The following is a 20,178-nucleotide window of genomic DNA, read 5'->3' as shown; positions in this document are numbered from 1 at the left end:
TTAGGGATTAAAGGCAGATGCTACCATTCCACCACAAAAGATGCCTAGCTTTCAAGGGATTACAGGTATGCACAGAGGCTGTGGTCAACACACCAGTCAGGAAGCCTCCTAACCAAATGGAAACGAAAACCACAGATATATTTATCACTTAAAAGAAGTGAAACAATTTTAGCATCTAATTATAATACAAGGGGAAGTACACGTCTGTGGACACAGGTAAGCAGGGGCTTATTATGGTCTGTCCTTTATCATTCATAAAAAGTACATTGAGCCAAGTAAGAGAGAAAGCGCACACACACACACACACACACACACACACACACACACACACACGGTGTATATGCAAACATGCAAGCCTGGCCTCACCCCACACACAGGCAAGGTTCTGTCCACTGACAAGTCTCGTCATGGAGAAGCCTGGAGCAACTGCTCCCCTGACCCCAAGGACATCTTCTCTGAATTAAGACTTCTAAGGTCATTGACCTCGTCATCTCAGGCTCCATAAGTAAGTGAGAAGGTTTTTGCCAGGACCTCCCAAAGGTATTAACATTTCAGGACCAAAACAAAAGTCTCAAGAAAACCACATTATACCTGTGAAACAGACAGCACACATAACATTTGCTGAGCTGCAAACTTAGATGTGTCAGCTTGTCCAATGTAGCTTTACACCTTAAACACAAAAGCGGCTGGGCTCTACAAAACTACAATCTCAACCTCTGACTTTGGGAGTTTTGCCAATCGCTACAATACAGTTGTAATCTCTTCCTGCCCCTTGCAGCACCATAAGAAGGCTTAATTAAATTATAATGGCACACTCATTCCTACGTAAAAGTTGAGGGCCCGGTCAACCAGCCCCCTCACACTTAAGGTTCCAGGGAGAGAAACGGACAGTAACCAGACCTGCTATTACATTTCCTTGGATACTTAAGCAAACAAAACTTAAGAATTTAAAAAGTCTAGAAGAGAGCTGGAGAGCTGGCTCAGCTGTTAAGAGCCCTTGATGCTCTTGCAGAGAACTCAGGTTCAGTCTCTAGCACCCACATGGTGGCTCATAACTCTCTGTAACTCTGGTTTCAGGGGATCTCACACTCCCTTCTGGCCACAGGGCGCTGTACGCACATAGTGCATGTGCGTGCATGCAAGAAAAACACACATTAAAAAATGCACACATACACACGCATCTCAAAGTCTAGAAGGTGCAGCTTCAGGATCTTAAAAGAAACAAAGGTAATAAAACTCAGATTATACAACGGGGAAAAGGATCAGTTAAGGCAAGCCCTAGGACCTGATTTCAATCCCCACAAGCTACATACTGCCACAGGTGGAGGCCATCTTGGGAATCCCAGTGACCGTGGGGGTGGAGCCAAGAAGAGCCCCAGGGTTCACTTTCAGCCAGTCTAGCCTAGTTGCTGAGCTTCAAAGGAGGTGAACACTTTTTTTGAGGATGACACCAGGGTTGTTCATACGTACATACACTCACTTTAACACCCTTTGAGTTAAAGGGAAATGTTGGGCCATGAGTTCAATCCCCAAGACCCCCAGGACGGAAGGAGAGAACCAATGCCTGAAATTCCTCCTCAAGCACGCACACACACTAAAGAAAAATGTAATAAAGAATTTTAAAAGGGAAATGTCACTCATATTTCACACCTACTTTGCAGAAAGGTTAGAGGAATGTTTTTGCTACAGGAAACCAGGCTTGACACTTACGCAACCGCCAGCGAGGATCTCTGCCGGCAGCGGGATGGAGCCGTCTCTTTTGGTGAATTTGTCCCGGACAAAATCATTAACCTAGTTAGGAAGACAAGGTCAGCTGATCAGAATTTCCTGACGCTCCTTCTGCGGGCACACTGTTACATTTCCAAATTATCAAAATACTTCCTCATGATAAAAGTGAGACTTTACCAAATGTCTACACACATGGGAAAGTGTTTATGGGTGCCTTGGCAGCTCCCCAGCATCCTTCTTATTTTTGGCTCCATAGCACTCTAGGTAAATGACAGTCAGTGACAAACAAACTTACTGTTAGCTTAATGGCTTTTTCTGGTGCGACTCCTATCAGCTGTGGTATCAGGCCTGGGGAGAAGGAGAGAATCATTTGCAAAACGGATGTCTGCATGTGAACATACAAGCCCAATGAAGATGTTACCCACCACGTAGCTCCAGGTTTTCATCTAAATGGGGAAAGGGATTATCCTAGCTCTGTGTGTGTGTGTGTGTGTCTGTGTGTGCGCGCGTGTTACAATTTACAAGTCAAGTAAGTCATTTTTCTCAAAGGTATAAATGTTTTTTTTTTAAACATCCTTAAAGATAAAAAAAAAAAAAATCCTCTTTAGCATCTTCCCAAAGAAACACAAGGAGAGAATGGGGCCAATGCAGCCTCTCCAATCCGTAACTGAATTTGTTCTGTTCCTCGAAGCAGCCTACAGACACACATACACTTTACAGACACCGGTGCTTTGGGCTTGGAGACGCTCAAGGCAGTGTGTTTTGCGCACACCAGGTTTGGCTGCAGAGGGCAATCCCTGCAGCACAGACGAGCTCAGCTACTGACTATCAGAGAAGCCCAGCATTTGACACTCATTTACTTGAGAGAAAGCCACAGCTGTAAAGAAAAACTGCGGCTTTTAGTATCAGTCGTGAGAATCCTATTACAAGCGAAAACATATGCCAGTTATCTTTGTATTTACTAATAAACGTCAAGCTTAAGGCATTTTACACGAAAGGAATCATCATGCTCAGAAAGCTACATTTCCCAGGCTGGCAGCAAACAACTCCATCTGTAGATGCCCGCGGAGCTCAGCTTTCTAGAGCAGGCAACTTTACTAGGTTGTTGGCTTTTTTTTTTTTTTGCATACATTTTTTTAAGGATGCAAGCAATAAACACATCCTCTAGCCTTAAAAGCCCTGGTCCAGGCGGAGTGATACGCATATCTGCGCACTTATTCAGTGCTCTCATCTTAAGCCTCCTTGGAGGATGCTGATGACAGCCAGCAAGTAATCGTGCATACAGGCTACTGTCAGTCAAACAGAATTATCAAGCAAGTCTGTGCACACACCTTCCACGGGACACGGGATCTAAGAAGGAGAAATCAGCAGATGGCAGTCTTAACTTTCTTGCCTTCCTGATCATCCGACCCTATTGCTTTTAGTCTCCCTCCAGAGCATGTGTGTTTGTTTTACAACTCTCCTCCCTGAAGCTCGTGGGATGTTAATAAAGTACTGATTTGTGTCATTTTATCATTGTTGCCTGCAAAGAAATTTAGCTAATCTGTCAACAACTTTGTCAGTCATCTGACAGAATAATGGACCAGTTCTAAGCAATATATGACAGTCCCGACAACCACCAGGCTCCCGGGCAGGGCTCCTACAATCATGGATCTACTACGAAAGTCTCGCATTTAAAGGACCCATCTCATCAGCTTAGATCCCGAATAAAGTCAATGTCTCCCTCCCCTGCCTGCTATGTTTGCACCCATGGAATTAATATGATAGCTCTCCCAAATAAATTTTTCTAGAAGTATCTATTGAGACGGCCATACACCAACACAGCTAGATTCCTTCAAACAGTTCTCTGTAGACAACCTTTTAACTTAAAACCATACTCATGAAGAGAAAGGTCATTATTCAATAGTGAAAGATTGGAGATGCCAAAGAAATAAGCAACCACAGTGCTGCCGTGATCCCCATTGTGTGAGGCCTAGTCAGAAGAGCTGAGTCCATTTCTAACAAGTCTCTGCACTGCCGGCCCCACTGCCCCCGGACAGTGGCCACTGTTGTCCCTCTAGTCATACAGCTGGAGTTTTCCAAGCCGAAGTGCTCTGAATGCTTGAGGAAACTTCATTATACTTGCTACCAGAAAGAGGGCATCTGAGCCCATTCACTCCATACACAGGGTCCACAACAAACATGAGAATGGCCATCTTTGACTTTAAATGTGTCCACTCAAATGCCTGACTGTGATGCCAACTACAGGTGTTTTTCTCCTGCCCACGCCTTCAGTCCGTCTCTCTTTCCTAGAAACAGCTCTAAGCCAAACAGTTCGATAGAGCTCGGAATGAGCTGGGGATTAATACGCCTGGGAATGCAAACAAACACGTACAGTAAATTGCACAAATGCCCGGGACCAGAGTACCTTAAGAGTATTTCAAAGAATTCCAAGTGGCGCCCAAAGGGATTAAAAAATTAATCTCCCCCGCAAAGGAACCCGAAATTGTAATGTGAAAACATGCAGATGAAAGCCACCCTCTCTCCAAGAAGACAAGTTCCTACAGAGCCCATTGGGGCTGGGGAGAAGTCTGCGCGGGGGCCGCAGCCAGGAGCTCAGCAGATGAGAGGGGAACGCCGTGCTCCGCCTGGGCTGGGAAGGAAAGGGGCCAGCTGAAACTTGGGGGCCTAGGGTTTCCCCACCCTTTAAAAATTCAGATAACACATGACTCAACTGGAAAAGACCTACCACGGGTCTCCTTGGAAAAGACAAACCATCTTAGAGCAAAAGGGCTGAGGACCTCTGCCCTCAAAGAGCATGCGCACAAACGCCCACGCTGAGAGAGGCGCAGGATTTGGATCCCGAGACTTAACAGCAGCAGGAAGGGGAGAGGAACACCTGTTTACAGACTAATATTGCTAGTCACCAGAAAGAACACAACACAGGAAAATGAGCAACGAGGTGGGGAGGGGCGAGCGAGGAAAAGAAACAGCCCTAATTGGTCTCCATAACGAGAGCATTAAAATCTGCTGATGGTGACGGAAAAATCCCGCAACTTCAGCGGCTGAGATGTCCTTACTCACCTCGGTACAGTCCAAAGAAACCCTCGTAACGCAACACTTTCTTAAAACAGTCGAAGCTGTTCTTATACATCAGCTCCCCGACCACAGAGCCCGTGCCGCGCTGGTTTTGCATCCGGGTCTTCACCAGGTCTATGGGATACACCGCCGTGGCCCCCACAGCTACAAACACAACAATTTTCAGGGTTAACAAAAGAAGGCAATTGTGGAGCACCCATAAGGACATCAACTCTCTTCTGCATAGATGAAAGATAAAACCCAGCGTCTCTTCTCACAGAAGGCAGTCATCTTATTACGCTTTTCCTTCTCTTACTGATAGATGGCAACCCGTGGAGTCCATAAGCTTAGAGGAACACGTAGAAAGCATACCTTTTTCTTTTCTTTCTTTTTGTTTTTTATTTTTCGAGACAGGGTTTCCTGTCTCTGGCTGTCCTGGAACTCTCTCCATAGACCATGCTGGCCTCGAACTCACAGAGATCCACCTGCCTCTGCTGGGATTAAAGGGGTATGCGACCACTGCCCATCAGAACCATTTCTTTATATTTTCCATTAATTGCCTAAATATTCCGAGTGCTTTTTCTTCAAAATTATGAAATGATGGCACACAAGCTAAGCAGTTGTGATTTTAAAGTTTAGTTTAGCATTTCAGTAAATTAATCTAAGCTATAATCATCTTTTTTTCCGGAGGGGGGAATCCTTGACATGGTCCTATCCCTATATGTAGAATTTGGTTGAAAATCAGTCAAACAAGCCAAAATCTAAAGTCATGCTATAGAATTTCTTGGGGACTGGATTATTTCACAGGATCTAAAGTATTCTGTATTTTGGCCGTTGAAAAGCATAACATTCTTGGCACCTTCTAAAACTGAAGCTGAAAAAAAAAATACTAGTCACCAGTTCCAGGTAGTTTTAGAAATTCAGGAGCATTTTAATCATTTTTTTGGAGGTTCTTTTCAACAAAGTGATTTCAGGTTCTTTATTTTTGTTGTTGTTGTTGTAGATTATTTAAGTAAAAATAGTCTCAAGCTGCTGAGGTGGCTCAGCGGACGAAGGTGCTTGCCATCAAGTGTGACCGCCCAAGTTTAATCCCTGGACCGCACACGGTGGCAGGAGGAGTGACACCTCTGCTGAGCTCCTCTGACCTCAACACGCACAGCCTGACAGGCTCGCGCATGCGCACATCCACACACATGCAAATGAAAGGCTTTTTAACGGACTCTGTAATTTCGGCTATGAGTAGAGAAGGGAGGAGGGATTCTTTTAGCAAATAAACGTTTCTGGGCACTCTTAAGCCAGAAAAGGGAAAGAAGAATCACCAGGCAGCCACTGCGATTCCGTGAGCAGCTGTTTTATTTTTGAGTTTCTGATCTTGACTATCTTGGCTTCCTCGCTGCCCCTAGCCAACCCCATAAACTCAGTTTTCGCTTTCCGTTTTGTCTCCATTTTTCACGCTGGCCTGCCTCAACTGAGGTAATTAAGGTGAGTGGAGTGTAGCGATGCACTTCAGACTCTCCCATCATTACAGAGGTTTTACGCTGAAGACAGACTGGAGCCAGAGGGCTGCAGCCATGCTCTGACAAGTCCTCTGATCACAGGTAAAACAGAGCCTTCAGAAGGGCCCACAGTCCTCACCCCCCCCCCCCCAACAGTGCGCCGCACCGTTGCTGAGCGCCCATGTGCTGGGATAATGTTACAGCAAGAGCAGCCCGAGGCGGCCACAGACGCACCACTCACCTCCAGCGACTGAGCCCAGCGTGAACCTGTATGCGGACTCTGCAATATGGAGCCAGATAGGCCTGCCCAGGCCAGGAGATTGCTGAGGGGAAGAAACAACAGGAAAGTCTGAAAATCTCAAAACTGAAGAACACAAGAGTTTAGTGTTTTTTTGGAAAGATATACCTCGCGACTAGAGAGAGACGGCTCAGATATTAAGCGCACCCGGTGCTCTTGCAGAACACCCACTAGTGTCCCCAGCACCCTCGTGGTGATGCACTATCCCCTGCAAATTCAGTTCCAGGGGATCCGATGCCCTCTTCTGACCTCCAAGGGCACCAAGCATGCATGTGGCACACAGACATATATGCCTTCCAAACATTCAATAACATAAGTTAAAAAAACAAGACAAATAAAAAAACCATACCCAGCAATAAATAAATAGATAAATAAATATATATGGCGTGGCTTTTTCTTAATCTTCACATATGGACTGCTGCTGGGGAATACACTGTTATCCTTGACAGGTTTGTGTTTGTGTGTGATTTTTGTGCTTGTTTTTGCAGTCCTGGAGATTGAATCCGGGCCTCGTGGGAGCTGGGCAAGCCTTGTATCACGGAGACCCGTTTCTCGCCCTCCCGGACTCGAAACCCTTGGGTAAGCTATGTACCAGCAGATAGCATTCACTCCTTTAACTGTGGTAATTTCTCCAATAGTTGGCTGCTTTAACGTTCAGTCACTCATTCATTCACTGCATATGCATTGAGGGAGGGAGGTCTATGCAGCTATAGCTCACATGTGGAGGCCAGAGGACACCTTCTGTCAATCAGTTCTTTCCTTCCACCATGTGGGTTCTGAGGATCAAATGCAGGTGGTCAGCTTTGGTGGAAGGGCCCGGATGTGCTGATCTCACCACCCCTTTATTAGTTTTTTTTGGGACAAAGTCCCAGACCCTAGCTGGCCCTGAACTTGCTGTGTAGCTGAGGCTATCTTTAAATCACTGGCCCTCCTGCCTCCCAAATGTTGGAATTACAGGCATGCACTACTCATACCAAAAAAATCTTGCTTTTAGGAATGTATCAAAATTGCCCAGTGTGCTAGTGGGCCTCTAATCTCAGCACTCCAGAGACAGAGGCAGGCGGATGCCTATGAGTTCCAGGCCAGAGAAGACTGACCACATCTGAAATCTCTAACAGGCAATGCCCTACTCATATCCACCTTCTAACAAAATCTGTGATAACAGCAAAATAAAACGATGAACAATATCTTCGAAAGGCAGAGGCTATTCCACAGGTCCTGTGCCCGACTGTCTGTCTACATCAGTGTATCAGCCTGGAACTTAGCATTGCCAGCATGAAAATATTCACTATGCTCTATAGCAGATTGGAACAAAGGAATAAAATATCTATTTTGTCTTACAGAGCCTTTCAGAAAGAACAGGAGGTGGTGGTGGCATGGCTGATGAGATGGCTGTAGCTATGCAAGCCTGGTGACTTGAGTTTGCCCCTCAGAACCCATGGTGAAAGGTGAGAACTTCCGCCCCAGTAATGCCCTCTGAGCTCTACATGTGTGCCATGAAACGCATGCACCTGTACTCTCACACACATACAAACACAGTAATGGTAAACAAAACTAAAAATAAAGAAATGAAGCCTTTAGCTGGACATGGTGAGTCAGACATGAATTCTAGTTCTAAGGAAATAGAGGCAAGGGTTTCAGATGTTCAAGGTCATCCTCAGTTACATGGTAAGTTCAAAGCCCACCTGGGCTATAGGAGACGCTATCTCAGGAAAACAAAGTTGAATTAAAATACACAGATAAAGTTAGGCATGGGGGTGCACACCTCTCATCCCAGCTACTCAGGAGGCAAAAGCCAATGGATCAAGAGTTCAAAGCCATGGCAGTGGTGAAGACTGTCTGCTCCTCCAGAGAACTCAGGTTCCAGCACCCAGACGGTGGCTCACAATCACCTCAAATGCCCTTTTCTGCCCTCCACAAACTTCTCTCTCTCACACACACACACACACACACACACACAAAGGCAAAACACCCATGAACATGAAATAAAAATTAAGAATTTTAAAAAATGAATTCAAGGTAAACCTTAAGTCCAAAGTTGGACCCTAGCTTAAAAAGAAAGGGGGGTCTTTTCATAAAATAATAGATCTATGATCGCAAAGAAGCATCGAGTGACCACTAATTCCCTTATTCACGTGGGAGGTTTCTCCTGCATTCAACAATATAGATTTTTCTTTCAACTCCTTTTCTTCAAAGAATGTTTCTAAGCCCTGCAAAATCCTATGAAAATGAAAGGATTATTCTGTGCTTTAATTCTTAGCTAAAACATCTCAAACTATAAATACCCAAATGCCTTTTGACAGAAAAGTCACCTTCATTCCCAGTAAATAGCATTTGTAAGAAAACATACCAGTGTAGGGTTACCAAGATGTTTTTTCTTACGGCTCAGTTATCATTGCAACTTATGGTTCCCTTGCATTCAGGTATGCAAATTAATGTAATTAATGTTATAGGTTTCGTATCATGAATATTCAAAAAGGAATGTCCCTATAGCTGTCATCCCTATTAATGATTAGGTACTGAATTTTTAGCATTTAGGCTGAAAGAAAATATTCAGCTCTTGGAATCTGAGCAAATGGGCCAAAGGCAACAGCACTCATTCACTTAAAGTTACAATCTTAACAGTGAAGGTTGATATTTAAAAAGGCTAATTTGTTTCTCAAAGCAAACACAGTTGAAACTCCTAAATGATTTTAACTGGGAATGTGAGATTTCATGTAAAAAGAAGTTAATTTTTAAATTAATTTATTAATTTTAGTTATTAAGTGGAGGACAGGATTGTGTCAGTTATTAAATCAAGCCTACACCAAGCCGCTCTATGTAGCAGGTCAACGCCATGGAGAGAAGGGCTCTTCCAACAACACACACCGATGCTGGAGAACAAGAACAACTCAAGTCAACTCTGCAGCAAGTGTCTGAGAACAGCAAAGCTGGGTTCTCCTTGAGCTCAAATAAACGCGTGGCCAGGGGAGGAAAGGCGGGGCGGGGAACACAGAGCAAAGCCACTCGTAGCCACACCTATGACTTTCCCAGCCCTTCATGGCAATTCAGTATTTTAGCCTTACAAAGCATAATGCAGTATATCCCAATCTGAAATCTCAATGAGACCAATGACTAATAAGTAATGGCTGGCATATAAACCCGATTTCCTCCTTCTTGAGAACAGGCTTCACTTTTGTGGAACTAGCCAGTAAACTGTAATGCTTTCCTCTGTGTACTCATGAAGCCAAGATCAATGACAGTCCAAGAGACTACAGACTATACAAGGAGACGAGGTCATAAGACTAGAAACGGCAGGTGGAAAATACAGATGAAACCATCCCAGTAAGGTTTCGGCAGAGCAAAACTCAGCTTGTTTTGAGCAAACCTCCTAGAGCTTTAATATAATTTCTCACAGAAACAAAGCACGCACACACAGCCTGGGCAGGCTCATCACAGATCGTTTATCCCGTGCCGTTGAAAAAGGAAATGTGTGACACTCAGAAAGGAAAAACACACAAGCAGGTTCATTTGCCCACCCTCACAGGGATAAGCTAGGCCTTACCGCCCTACTGTCCCAGGCATTAAGAGTGTGCACACCTTCCGCTCTGCCACCTCTTACCAACCTTTAACTCAGCTTCTTCAGATCACAACTTCCATAACTCGGTCAAGAGAATGCCTGTCTAGTACGAACCCTGGGTCAATCCCAGCCCTCAGAAGCCAGGTGTGGTGGTGCAGAGCTGTAACCCCAGCACTCAGGAGATGGAGGCAGAAGGATCCAAGTTCAGAAACGATCTCTGCTACAAAGTGAGTTCAAGGCCAGTGCGGGTGGAGGGGTGTCATTTTTGAGCTGCAAACAGAGCTTGGAGCAGAGTACTCGCCTAGTATGTAGGAGGCTGAGGTCCAAGCCCCAGAACACAAAAGACAGTTCCAATCTCTCTTCTCTCTCCCTCACTCCTACTCTGGTTCATGTAGCCCAAGCCAACCTCAAATCTGCTACTGTAGCCAAGGCTGGCCTTGAACTCCTGATGATGCTCTTGCCCACTTCGCCCATACCCCTGTGCACGGGGATTACAGGCACTTGCTGACACACCCCACAAAGTTACATTTTCTAGATGGGCATGGTCAAGCACACCTTTTAATCCCAGCCCCTGGGAGGCTGAGGCAGGAGGGCTGTGAGTCGAGGGCTAGCCTGTGCAACAGAACAGAACACTGTCACAAGCAGGAAAAAAAAGTTTTCTCACTACACACCACATGCATTCTCCTTTCTCCTCTCAGCAAGCATCTGGAGAGTTGCCACTGCCTAACGCTGCTACAAGCATTCTTGTAATCTGCTTTTACATTTATTTACTGTCTGTGGTGGTTTGCATAGGAATGGACCCCACACACTCATGTGTTTGAACACTTAGCCGATAGAGAGTGACACTATTAGGAGGTGTGGGCTTGCTGGAGGAAGTGTGTCACTGTGGAGGTGGGCTTTGAGGTCTCACTTGCTTGAGCTACACCAGGTGTGGTGTAGTGCCCTTCTGCTGCCTGCAGATGAAGATGTAGCACTCTCAGCTCCTCCAGCACCACGTCTGCCTGCGTGCACCATGCTTCCCACCATGACAAGAGCGAACTAAACCTCTGACGCTCTCAGCCAGCCCCAGTTAAGTGTTTTCATTTAGAAGAGTCGCTGTGGTCATGGTGACTCCTCACAGCACTAAAAACCTAAGACACTTTTGTTTGTGGGTGTGACTCATGGGCGCCCCAGCTCACTGGTAGAAGTCAGAGGACAACAAGTTCTTTCTTTCCACCATTAGGTGAGTTCTGGGGAGCAAACTCAGGTTGTCAGGCTTTTGCTTTGTACTGCTGAGCCATCTCCCACACCTGGACTCACTTTCAATAAAGACTACTCAGGAGAACTATAAAGTTCCGTGTGTCCCTTCAATAGGAGGCAAGGCTAAGACACTTGCCCAAGTTGTTATTATTGCCTGAGGTCATGTGCAGGCCAGAGGCTGACATCAAGCTTCCTCTTCTACTGTTCTCCACCTTACCATTTGGGAGAAGGTCTTTCCTGAACCTAGAGCTTACAGTCTGGGCTAGACCGGCTTGGGGATCTGAAGTGGAAGTTTCTGGTTTCTTTGAAGACTTAGTTTTGTCATGTGATGTGTGCAAGCTGGGCACATGAAGTTTGGCCGGAGGCTGGCTTGTGAGAGAGCACGTGATGTTTTGCTGTGAGCGCTCTCATTCGAGGGGCGTGACCTTGGCCAGGTGAGAACATCTGTGTGTGGACTTGGAGGAGGGGAGATATATAAGCCATCACTTTTTGGATCAACATCGTTTCACTGGTATTCTTGCTTCAACAGACTTCGCAGAGAGAAATGTCTCAGAGCAGCTGTCAGGGCAATCCAACTGACAGCTTTGGCTGATTTGCCCCAGTCTTCTGAATCCTGCTGATCTCGTTGATTCGTATTGGCCGTTGGACTGGACTGCTGGTACCCTGCCGACTGAGTTTGGTAAGCCCCTGAGGACACACCTACCCTAATCAGCAGGAAGTAGATAGAGGAGGGCTACAGCCCTTTTCCCTACTAATCTCCTACCTAAAATGGTGGGGGTAGGGGATGGTAAAGGTGTTTAAGAACTCTAAGTAAAGTAGGTTTGGTGAAAAATCTAAGCCTATGGGGGTGGGATGGAGACAGGAGGATTCTGGTGTCTGAAAACTCTCTGTGCTCCATTTGGAGCTCAGCATAGCCATGGCACAGGCAAACCATCCTGGCAGAAGTCACTCCTGTAACTATATCACCTTCTTAAAGACAAAACAAGAAGAGAGACAAAGTCTTACAGACACACTGTACAAATGAGTTACAGATCTGGGTGCTGGACAACTGCAGGAAGCAAGAACGGTGGGTGAGGAGGAAGCAAGCATCCAGAATGTGGCCACAGAGGAAGTGAGGACTCTTGGTCTGAAATATCGTCCTGCTATTTGGGGCAGGCTGGCCTTGGCTGAGCACCACCCCTTTCACCTCCCAGGGCTGGGATTCCAGGCATGCTGGACTGGGATTTTTTTTAAAGAATTTTTTTTTAATTTTAACTTAATTTATTTGTGGAAGTCTGAAGAGTTGGGGCTTTTAAATGTGTTAATGTGAATTGCTTTTTTTTTTTCATGTTTGTGTGTGTGTGTGTGTGTATATGTCACAGCACAAATCCAGAAACCAGAGGACAACTTCCAGGAATCAGTTCTAGGAATCAAGCTTAGCAGCAAGCCTGTGATGCCTACTCTTGGTTGTCAGCAGGATTATATCTGGAATAAACCAAAACCCAGGCAGCTGGGTGCACCTGTGAGGGATTTTTCTAAATTAAATCATTCGGAGTGGGAAGACCCACCTTTAATCTGGGCCACACCTTCTGATGGCAGCTTCTAAGAGGGACACGGAAAAATAAAGCTCTTCTTCTTTGCCTGCTTGCCCTTGCTCTTGCTGGCAAGTTCATTCTTTTCACTGGCATTAGAGCCTGCTTCTTCAGGATTCCAGCATACACTGAAGAGCAGTGGAGACATCCAGCCTTATGGACTGAACAACTACTGGATTTTTTTGGACTTTCCATTGATAGACAGCCATCATTGGATTAGCTGGACCACAGCCAATAAGCCACTCTAAAAATATCCATATATATTATATATAAAATAAATATCCATATATCATATACAGTAAATACCCATATATATGGGTGTTTATATATTATATAAATATATAATATTTATATATTATACAATATATTATTATAATTAATTATATTTATTATAATATAAATATATATTTATATAAATATGAGTATATATACTCATATATATACATATATATGTGTGTGTATATATATATATATATAAAACAGTCTGTTCCTCTAGAGCAGTGGTTCTCAACCTTCCTAATGCTGCAATCCTTTAATACATGCTGTGGTGGTCCCCCAACCATAAAATTATTTCCTTGCTACTTCATAACTCTTCTTTTGCTACTGTAATGAATCCTAATGTGAATTTCTGTGCTTTCAGTGGTCTTCGCGGGGGTCACAGCCCACAGGTTGAGAGCCGCTGCTCTAGGGATCCTGACTAATACTTTCTCTGACCCACTAAGCTCTCCTGCTGGCTCTTGTTTTGAAGAAGCTAAGTGAACTGTTTCTCGGTTATAAGTTACTTGTTTGTTTATTCACTTATTTTTGTGGTGTTCGTAACTGAATCAGGGTCTCACACAGATCATGCAAGCACTTAACCACTGAACTTCCCCCAAACCCCTCTCATATCAACAGATAAGAGCAACATCTCCAAGGACAGAAATAGAGATAAAACACTGTACAGTATCCTTTCCAATTACATTTTTCAAAGCTCAAGAGTGGTTTTCACAAGTCTAAAGCATAAAGTTCAGTCTAAAACATAAAGTTCAATTTGGAAAGAATTTGCTAAATATTTCAATGTCTTAAGTTTTTATGTTATAAAATTTTATTTAAAAAAAAACTGAACTTGAATAAACTCGCCCATTTTTAAAGGGCTGAGAACTTGTAATAGAAATAAAGTTTGGCCTGTGGGTGGCCAGTGACTGGGAAGGGGGCGCTAGAGAATCAGGTCAGAGCCAACCCGACATACGTAATGAGTTTGAGCTAGCCTGGACTACATTATTATCCTGTCTCAAAAAAGATCAGGATGGAGAGAAGCTGAAGTAGCAGACAGCAAGAAATTGGGGCAAGGGCAAGAGGAAACAGAAAAGCTAAACCAGTGTGCATGAGAGATGCCACCATCCCCATGAAGACAAAGCACGGCCCTCAGTGAAGACGCTAAAGTGCTCTTTTCCATTTCCCCTTTGCTCCAGCTGAGTAGAAAAGTTCCTATTTATTATTTCCCTGGACAGCACACCCTCATAAAGAACAATGAGGACCAGAGGTTCTTCAGGGATAAATGAGACATCAGGAGGAAGAGGCAGCTCCCCTAAACCTCAGCACCCTCTAGGCCCTGTGAGCCTCTGCTACAACTGCTGAGGCTTGCTCAAGTGTGTAAAAGTCCGGGTTTCCATTTAAAATGAGGCTTCATTAAAAAAAAAAAAAAAAAAGGTTCCATTCAGTCCTCCATGTCATCTCATGAGTCTGGCTTTTTCTGAGAAAATGGGGCTGTGTTAACACTGAAAGACAGGAGCCCATTTTTATTATGTTTAACATTAAAGAAAAACAAATTTTCTTTCTGGTCCACCAATTAGATACACTTCCTTTTTCCCTCTTGTCATCTGTTAGGCACAATCACAGTGATGGTTTGTTTCAATTGCAAAATGCTTTGCACTTAAAAAATATCCTATAAATAAATATCAGCCTAATCATACAAAGTGGCCTGAACACTCATTCTTAAAGATGATAGGGCAAGTGACCGGGAAGGAGGTCACGCCCACAAGGGTTTGAACTCTTACTTTCCTCATCTCTATACGCTAGGAACACGAAACTCAAAAACTCGTCGCCACGTCCCATCAGCTTGTGAGGGTACGGGAGATAACTCAGTACACAGAACCTCTGAGCCAGGGCCCCTGGGTTCTTCGTGCCAACTGAAACCCTTAGGCTTGTTATCCTCACCTCATTTCACCTTTCAGTGATTTCTTCTTATTTTTATATATGCATTTCTTTTTATTTTAATGCTTTCTTTATTTCTATAGGCATTAGCGTTTTGCCTGCATGAATGTCTGTGTGAGGGTGTCAAATCCCCTGGGACTGGAGTTACAGACAGTTGTGAGCTGTCCTGTGGGTGCTGAAAATTGAACTGGGCTCCTCTGAAAGAGCAGCCTGTCCTCTTAACCGCTGAGCCATTTCTCCAGCCCCCCCCCCCATTTCAGCATTTTTGAAAGTGGGTACAACAGCAGACTGCTCATACCTGTCTCTGTAGCTCTGCCAGGTTGTACGGTAAGGCCCCCTCAGCCAGCGGAGCTATTCTCTCGATGTCTGCCAGGGTCAAGCGCCTTAAAGGAGAAAGGCAGCAAAGAGAACGGTTAGACACATAAACCCCTCACACGGAGCACACCTTTCTCCCCAAACTCTGAAGGGATAGCATTTAAAGAGGCCATTTTCTTATTCACATTTTATGACCATTTTAGTGAGAAAAAAAAAAAACCCAAACCTTCAGATCTTATTTACAACAAAAGTAAAAGCCTGCAGAGCAATCCCTGAGGAGACTGTGGATTTAATGGAACTCCAATGATGGATGCTAACAGTGAAAAAGTAACTCACGCCAAAGTAACTCACATGCCCTCTCCATAATGCACAGTCCCCAGTGTCCCAGAAGGAAGGTTAGAAACAAGAAGCAGAAATATGACTGGCTGCCTTCAAGAGAAGACACAAGGGTAGGAAGGGGCCTTCCTTCCTTTTTCTTTCTTTTCTTCCTTTCTTTTTTACAGTACTCTTCTTCAAAGCCCTTGATTTTTTTCCCTTGATTTTTTTTAATCACATGAATATAGCACTATGAGTCAAAAAATGGACTTCCACGAGCCACATAAAAGGCACTTTAGATCAGTCACCAAACCCTGCTGGTGCACTCACACCAGTACACCATAGGGCAAGAAGGCGATAAATCACACACCTATATCCAACCTCCGTAGCCCCCAGATACTTAAAACTTTTTAATTCTGTGTATCCGTGTGTGTGTGTGTGTGTGTGTGTGTGCGCGCGCGCATGAGGGTGTACGCCTGTGAATGCAAGTGCCCTTTGGAGCCACTAGAGTGCTAGGTCCTCTGGAGCTCACGGGCAGGCTATGTGCCACCGAGTGGGTGCTGGGATCGAACCTGAGTCCTCTGCAAAAAGGAGCAAGAGTCCGTAACGGCAGAGCCATCGCTTCAGGCCCAGTATTTCTGATCTTGTCATTTAAAGAACCACCACAGGTGACTAGAAACAAGACCAGACCACTGGCCTCTTTAGACCTGTCCACCGGCTGCATGACGGCTTTCCATGAATTTGCATGTCTTTGCACATTAAAAGCCCTCTGCACTCTTTTGTGTTTTCAGCTTATAAAAAAAACACAAAACAAAGGCATGAACACCCGAGCTTACCCCTGACGGTGTCTCAGGCATGTCTTAAGAAAGTAATACTCTCCAAGACAAACTGGGTACACACTCATGAATTTACAAAGTAACTAAGCTCCTATAAATCTCTTTAAATTCAGAACATTCCAAGAAGGCCTACAGTAAGCCCATCTTTCTCCTCTCTTCAAGTCTCTTCTCTTCTCTCTCCCCTCTCATTCCGACCCCTTCTCTTACCCCTCCCCCATTGGTCTCTTGGTTCTTTGCTCTAACCCTTTCTCTCTTTGTTCCTGCCCCTTGCTCTCCCCTCTGCCTCTCCGGCTCTCGCTCTCTCTCTCCTATCCTCTTGCTGGTGGTAAAGGAAGTGGCCAATGTCACATCTCCAGAGATCTGCCCTGAGCTAGCCCCAGAAAGAATCACCGGAAGCGAAGCCTCACCCCGAGGCGTTATACAAGTCTGCGAGCTGGTACAGGATATCAATTTCTAGTGGTGTAACTTGTCCGTAGCGTATGGCGCTCTGGGCAAATTCCTCTGGAAGAGAAAGAAACAACGGTTAGTGTCTCCAGAGTCTAATATAAACGCAACGCAAAAGACATTTTAACACTGTTCTAATCATGTGAAACTAAATTTAAACATTCAGGTTCAGCTTTAACTGCATTTCTGAAAGCTGGTGATAAAAACAAAACAAAACAAAACAAAACGTTAAGAGGATGACGTTGCAGAAACAGATGAACCAACTTCAGTGACAAAAAACCGAGCACTTTCTACTTGTCACTTCTCTTGCTTATTCACTCTGGTCCCCAGAGTTACAAGATCAAGGTGGCTGTTCTGAGGTCTCTCCAAACCACCCATCGTCACTCACCCAAAAGCAGTGGGTTCGCTCCTCTCGCCATGGTAACTCATTCCCAGAACAAACAAGCTGCTGCGGCCACATTGCCATTGACCTGTTTGACAGATCGGGCCAAGGCTCTTTCCAAAACTGTCAAAGGCATTTTAGCCTTCCGGGCCTCGGCATCTCATTAAGCGCACCTGGGGTCCCAGGCCCACGTGACGCCTGAGCATGCGCGAAACTCGCCTGCTGTAACCGACTTTCCCCCCAGCTCTGGCTGCGCAGCGGCGGGCTTCCCCAGGCCTCAGGCCTCTCTGAGGGAAAAGCCCAAATTCGAAGATTCCCAATCAGCCCCTAAAGCTTACCCTTTGTGACTTCAATATCCTTCCTCGTGCCCGCTATGGTGCTGTAGATCTTCCGAACAAGTTCCATGTTGTTGAGTAAGGAGTTAAACGCGTTGAAGTAGGAGAAGCTAACCTGGTGGGAGGTACTCCCTCCGGCAGCCTAGGAAGTGACAGCACAAAACGTTTAAAACTCAAGTAAGAAGCGCGCTTTGGACTCTGCATTTATTTATTTCTTTCTCAAAGTGGACCCAAAGGAGTCTCCGTCATTAAAACAATTAGCTACCAGCCCATAACACACAAGCGGCTATCTGACTACAGCACTTGGCGCGTTACCCTTAGGGAAGCCTATGCAATTTAGGTTTTAAGGAAGAAGGCAACATCTGGAAGTTGGCGTTCATGGTTCACCCACCGCTAAGGTCAGAAACAACAAATATAATTATTGCAGATCAAAACCTGGCTGTTTAAACAGGACTCTCCAAGACCCTCAACTCTTCAGTGCCTGCTGCCCCTGGAAAAATAGCAGTGGATAAAGAGGAATATTCGTTTATTTCTTCCTATGCACATATTTGAAAAAACAAAACAAAACAAGTACTAACTTTTTTTGATGCTACAGATTGAAACCAAGGTCTCCTCTCTACTTACCATCCACTCTACCACTTAGTACCGTTAAATTTTAAGACTACCTAAAATGACTGCTTTATTCTATTTTTACTGACATTTTGACCACATGTATTTGGTACACTGCACATGTGCCTGGTCCAGAGAAAGCCTAAGGAGGGTGTCAGATCCCTGGAACTGGAGTCACAGATGGTTGCAAGCCACCACATGGTTGCTGGGAACTGAACCCAAGTTTTCTGGAAGAGCGGTGGTCAGTGCTTTTTGGCGCCTGAACCATTTCTCCAGCCCTGGAACTATTTTATTACATCAATTTTTCTTAATTAAAAAAAAAAAAAAGGCTGCCATTGTTATACTTAACATACCTAGGAGTGGCTCTTTGATCCTGCAATTTGCAATCTACAACTGTCAAAAGCTCCCCCAGCACACAGGAGACCTGTCGAGGGTTCACTGTTAAGGTTCAGAGTCAGTGTTTCCACACCACAGGGCCCCACTCACTCTGGATAACAAGCTAGCAGGCCTTCATCATCTCTGAAGGCTGAGAAAGAAACTCCTCTCTGCCCATCATTTAGGTATACTCTTAAAAGAGAAAGATTTTGTGCTGTTTTGGTTTGTTTTTCAGTTTCCAAAAGTCTTAATTTCCAAGTTATAAGGCGGCGGTGGGGTGATGGGAAATTGTCACTATTTAAAACGCAAAGAAATGCTAATAGAAGCACCTCAGTAACAACTCCAATCAAAAGTCTGTTACAGCTGAATGTGGCAGTGCGTGGCCTTACGCCCAGCACTCGGGATGGCAGATGGATGTTGGATCTCTGTGAGTTCGAGGCCAGCCTGGTGTACAAAGTGAGTCCAGGACAGCCAAGGCTACACAGAGAAACCCTGTCTGGGACAACAAAAACAAGTCTGTTTCAAACAGCATGATGCTCTGATTTCTCTTTGACATGTAACTCCCTCACCTTCTGCAGAGTCCACAACAATGGGCAAAAGAGTTTGCCACCATATCGATTTTATTTTTATTTAATGCCAAGCTGGACACCAAGTGCAAGACTCATATCCCTTACTATTTTCCTCTGAATATTACAACTGTATTTTGGTAAACTGAGGCAGCGGGTTAGAAAATATAAAATGGAACCCTCCATTCTAACTGACACCAAGTCTTTCCCTCTTCTGTCACTTCTTCCCCTCTCTCCTTCCCTTGTGATCCCCTTCTGTCCCTCCTTTCATCTTTGGTTGGGGTTGAGGTGCGAGGTGAAGGTACAGACAGGGTGGGGGCGGGCAGCGAGATGTGGAGGGGAAAGTGACAAGCTCCACACTCAGACTCCATGAAGAGAAAGACCAGAAGTTGATCTCTCTACCCCAGCCTGAGTCGGGGATAATGATCTTCAGCTGAAACAACACAAGTGCCCACCGGCCCTCCTCCATCCAAACAAGCAGTAATCAAAACCTTACACACAACCCAGGGTACGGACAAGAAAACAGGTATGTGAGGCCCACGTCAGCAGCTTTTGAGGAAGCGGATGGCCTGAGTGTGCTGTGGGTCCACTCCATTACCTGAGAGAGATTTGCACTTTGACAGAACAAAAGAGCCACGTCTGGTATGGACACTCTGAATGCACGGTGAAAGGGCAGAGAGTGCAATGCCCCCGGAGGCTGATGGCCCCACATTTCCTCCGTGCTTTCAGACATGGGCACGGTTCTAAAACCAGCACACGGCCCCATGACCATCCCTTCAGCACACAGAGGAAGGAGTCTTGATAACTAGACCACCAGAGCTTGGCATGGGAGGTAGCAGAAGCCAGGATGAAAGCAAGAA

The 20,178-nt window shown here is 45.0% G+C and overlaps 1 protein-coding gene across 3 annotated transcripts in view; it reads right to left on the bottom strand.

Moving 5' to 3' along the window:
• Slc25a12 (solute carrier family 25 member 12) overlaps window positions 1–20,178 on the bottom strand; it is an 84,447-nt gene that overhangs the window by 11,793 nt on the left and 52,476 nt on the right. For all 3 annotated transcript variants that reach the window (XM_060390465.1, XM_021639227.2, XM_021639228.2), the window contains 7 exons: window positions 17,772–17,910; window positions 17,015–17,108; window positions 15,440–15,524; window positions 6,523–6,604; window positions 4,792–4,950; window positions 2,024–2,076; window positions 1,711–1,791 (listed from right to left, as the gene is read on the bottom strand). In XM_060390465.1, the coding sequence (XP_060246448.1) occupies window positions 1,711–1,791; window positions 2,024–2,076; window positions 4,792–4,950; window positions 6,523–6,604; window positions 15,440–15,524; window positions 17,015–17,108; window positions 17,772–17,910 (693 nt within the window). The remainder of the gene's footprint in view (window positions 1–1,710; window positions 1,792–2,023; window positions 2,077–4,791; window positions 4,951–6,522; window positions 6,605–15,439; window positions 15,525–17,014; window positions 17,109–17,771; window positions 17,911–20,178) is intronic.

The sequence above is a fragment of the Meriones unguiculatus genome, chromosome 8 (genome assembly GCF_030254825.1).
Source record: "Meriones unguiculatus strain TT.TT164.6M chromosome 8, Bangor_MerUng_6.1, whole genome shotgun sequence".
NCBI lineage: Eukaryota > Metazoa > Chordata > Mammalia > Rodentia > Muridae > Meriones > Meriones unguiculatus.
Note: the sequence above shows the minus strand (reverse complement) of the source record. Positions and strands in the feature narration are given on the sequence as shown.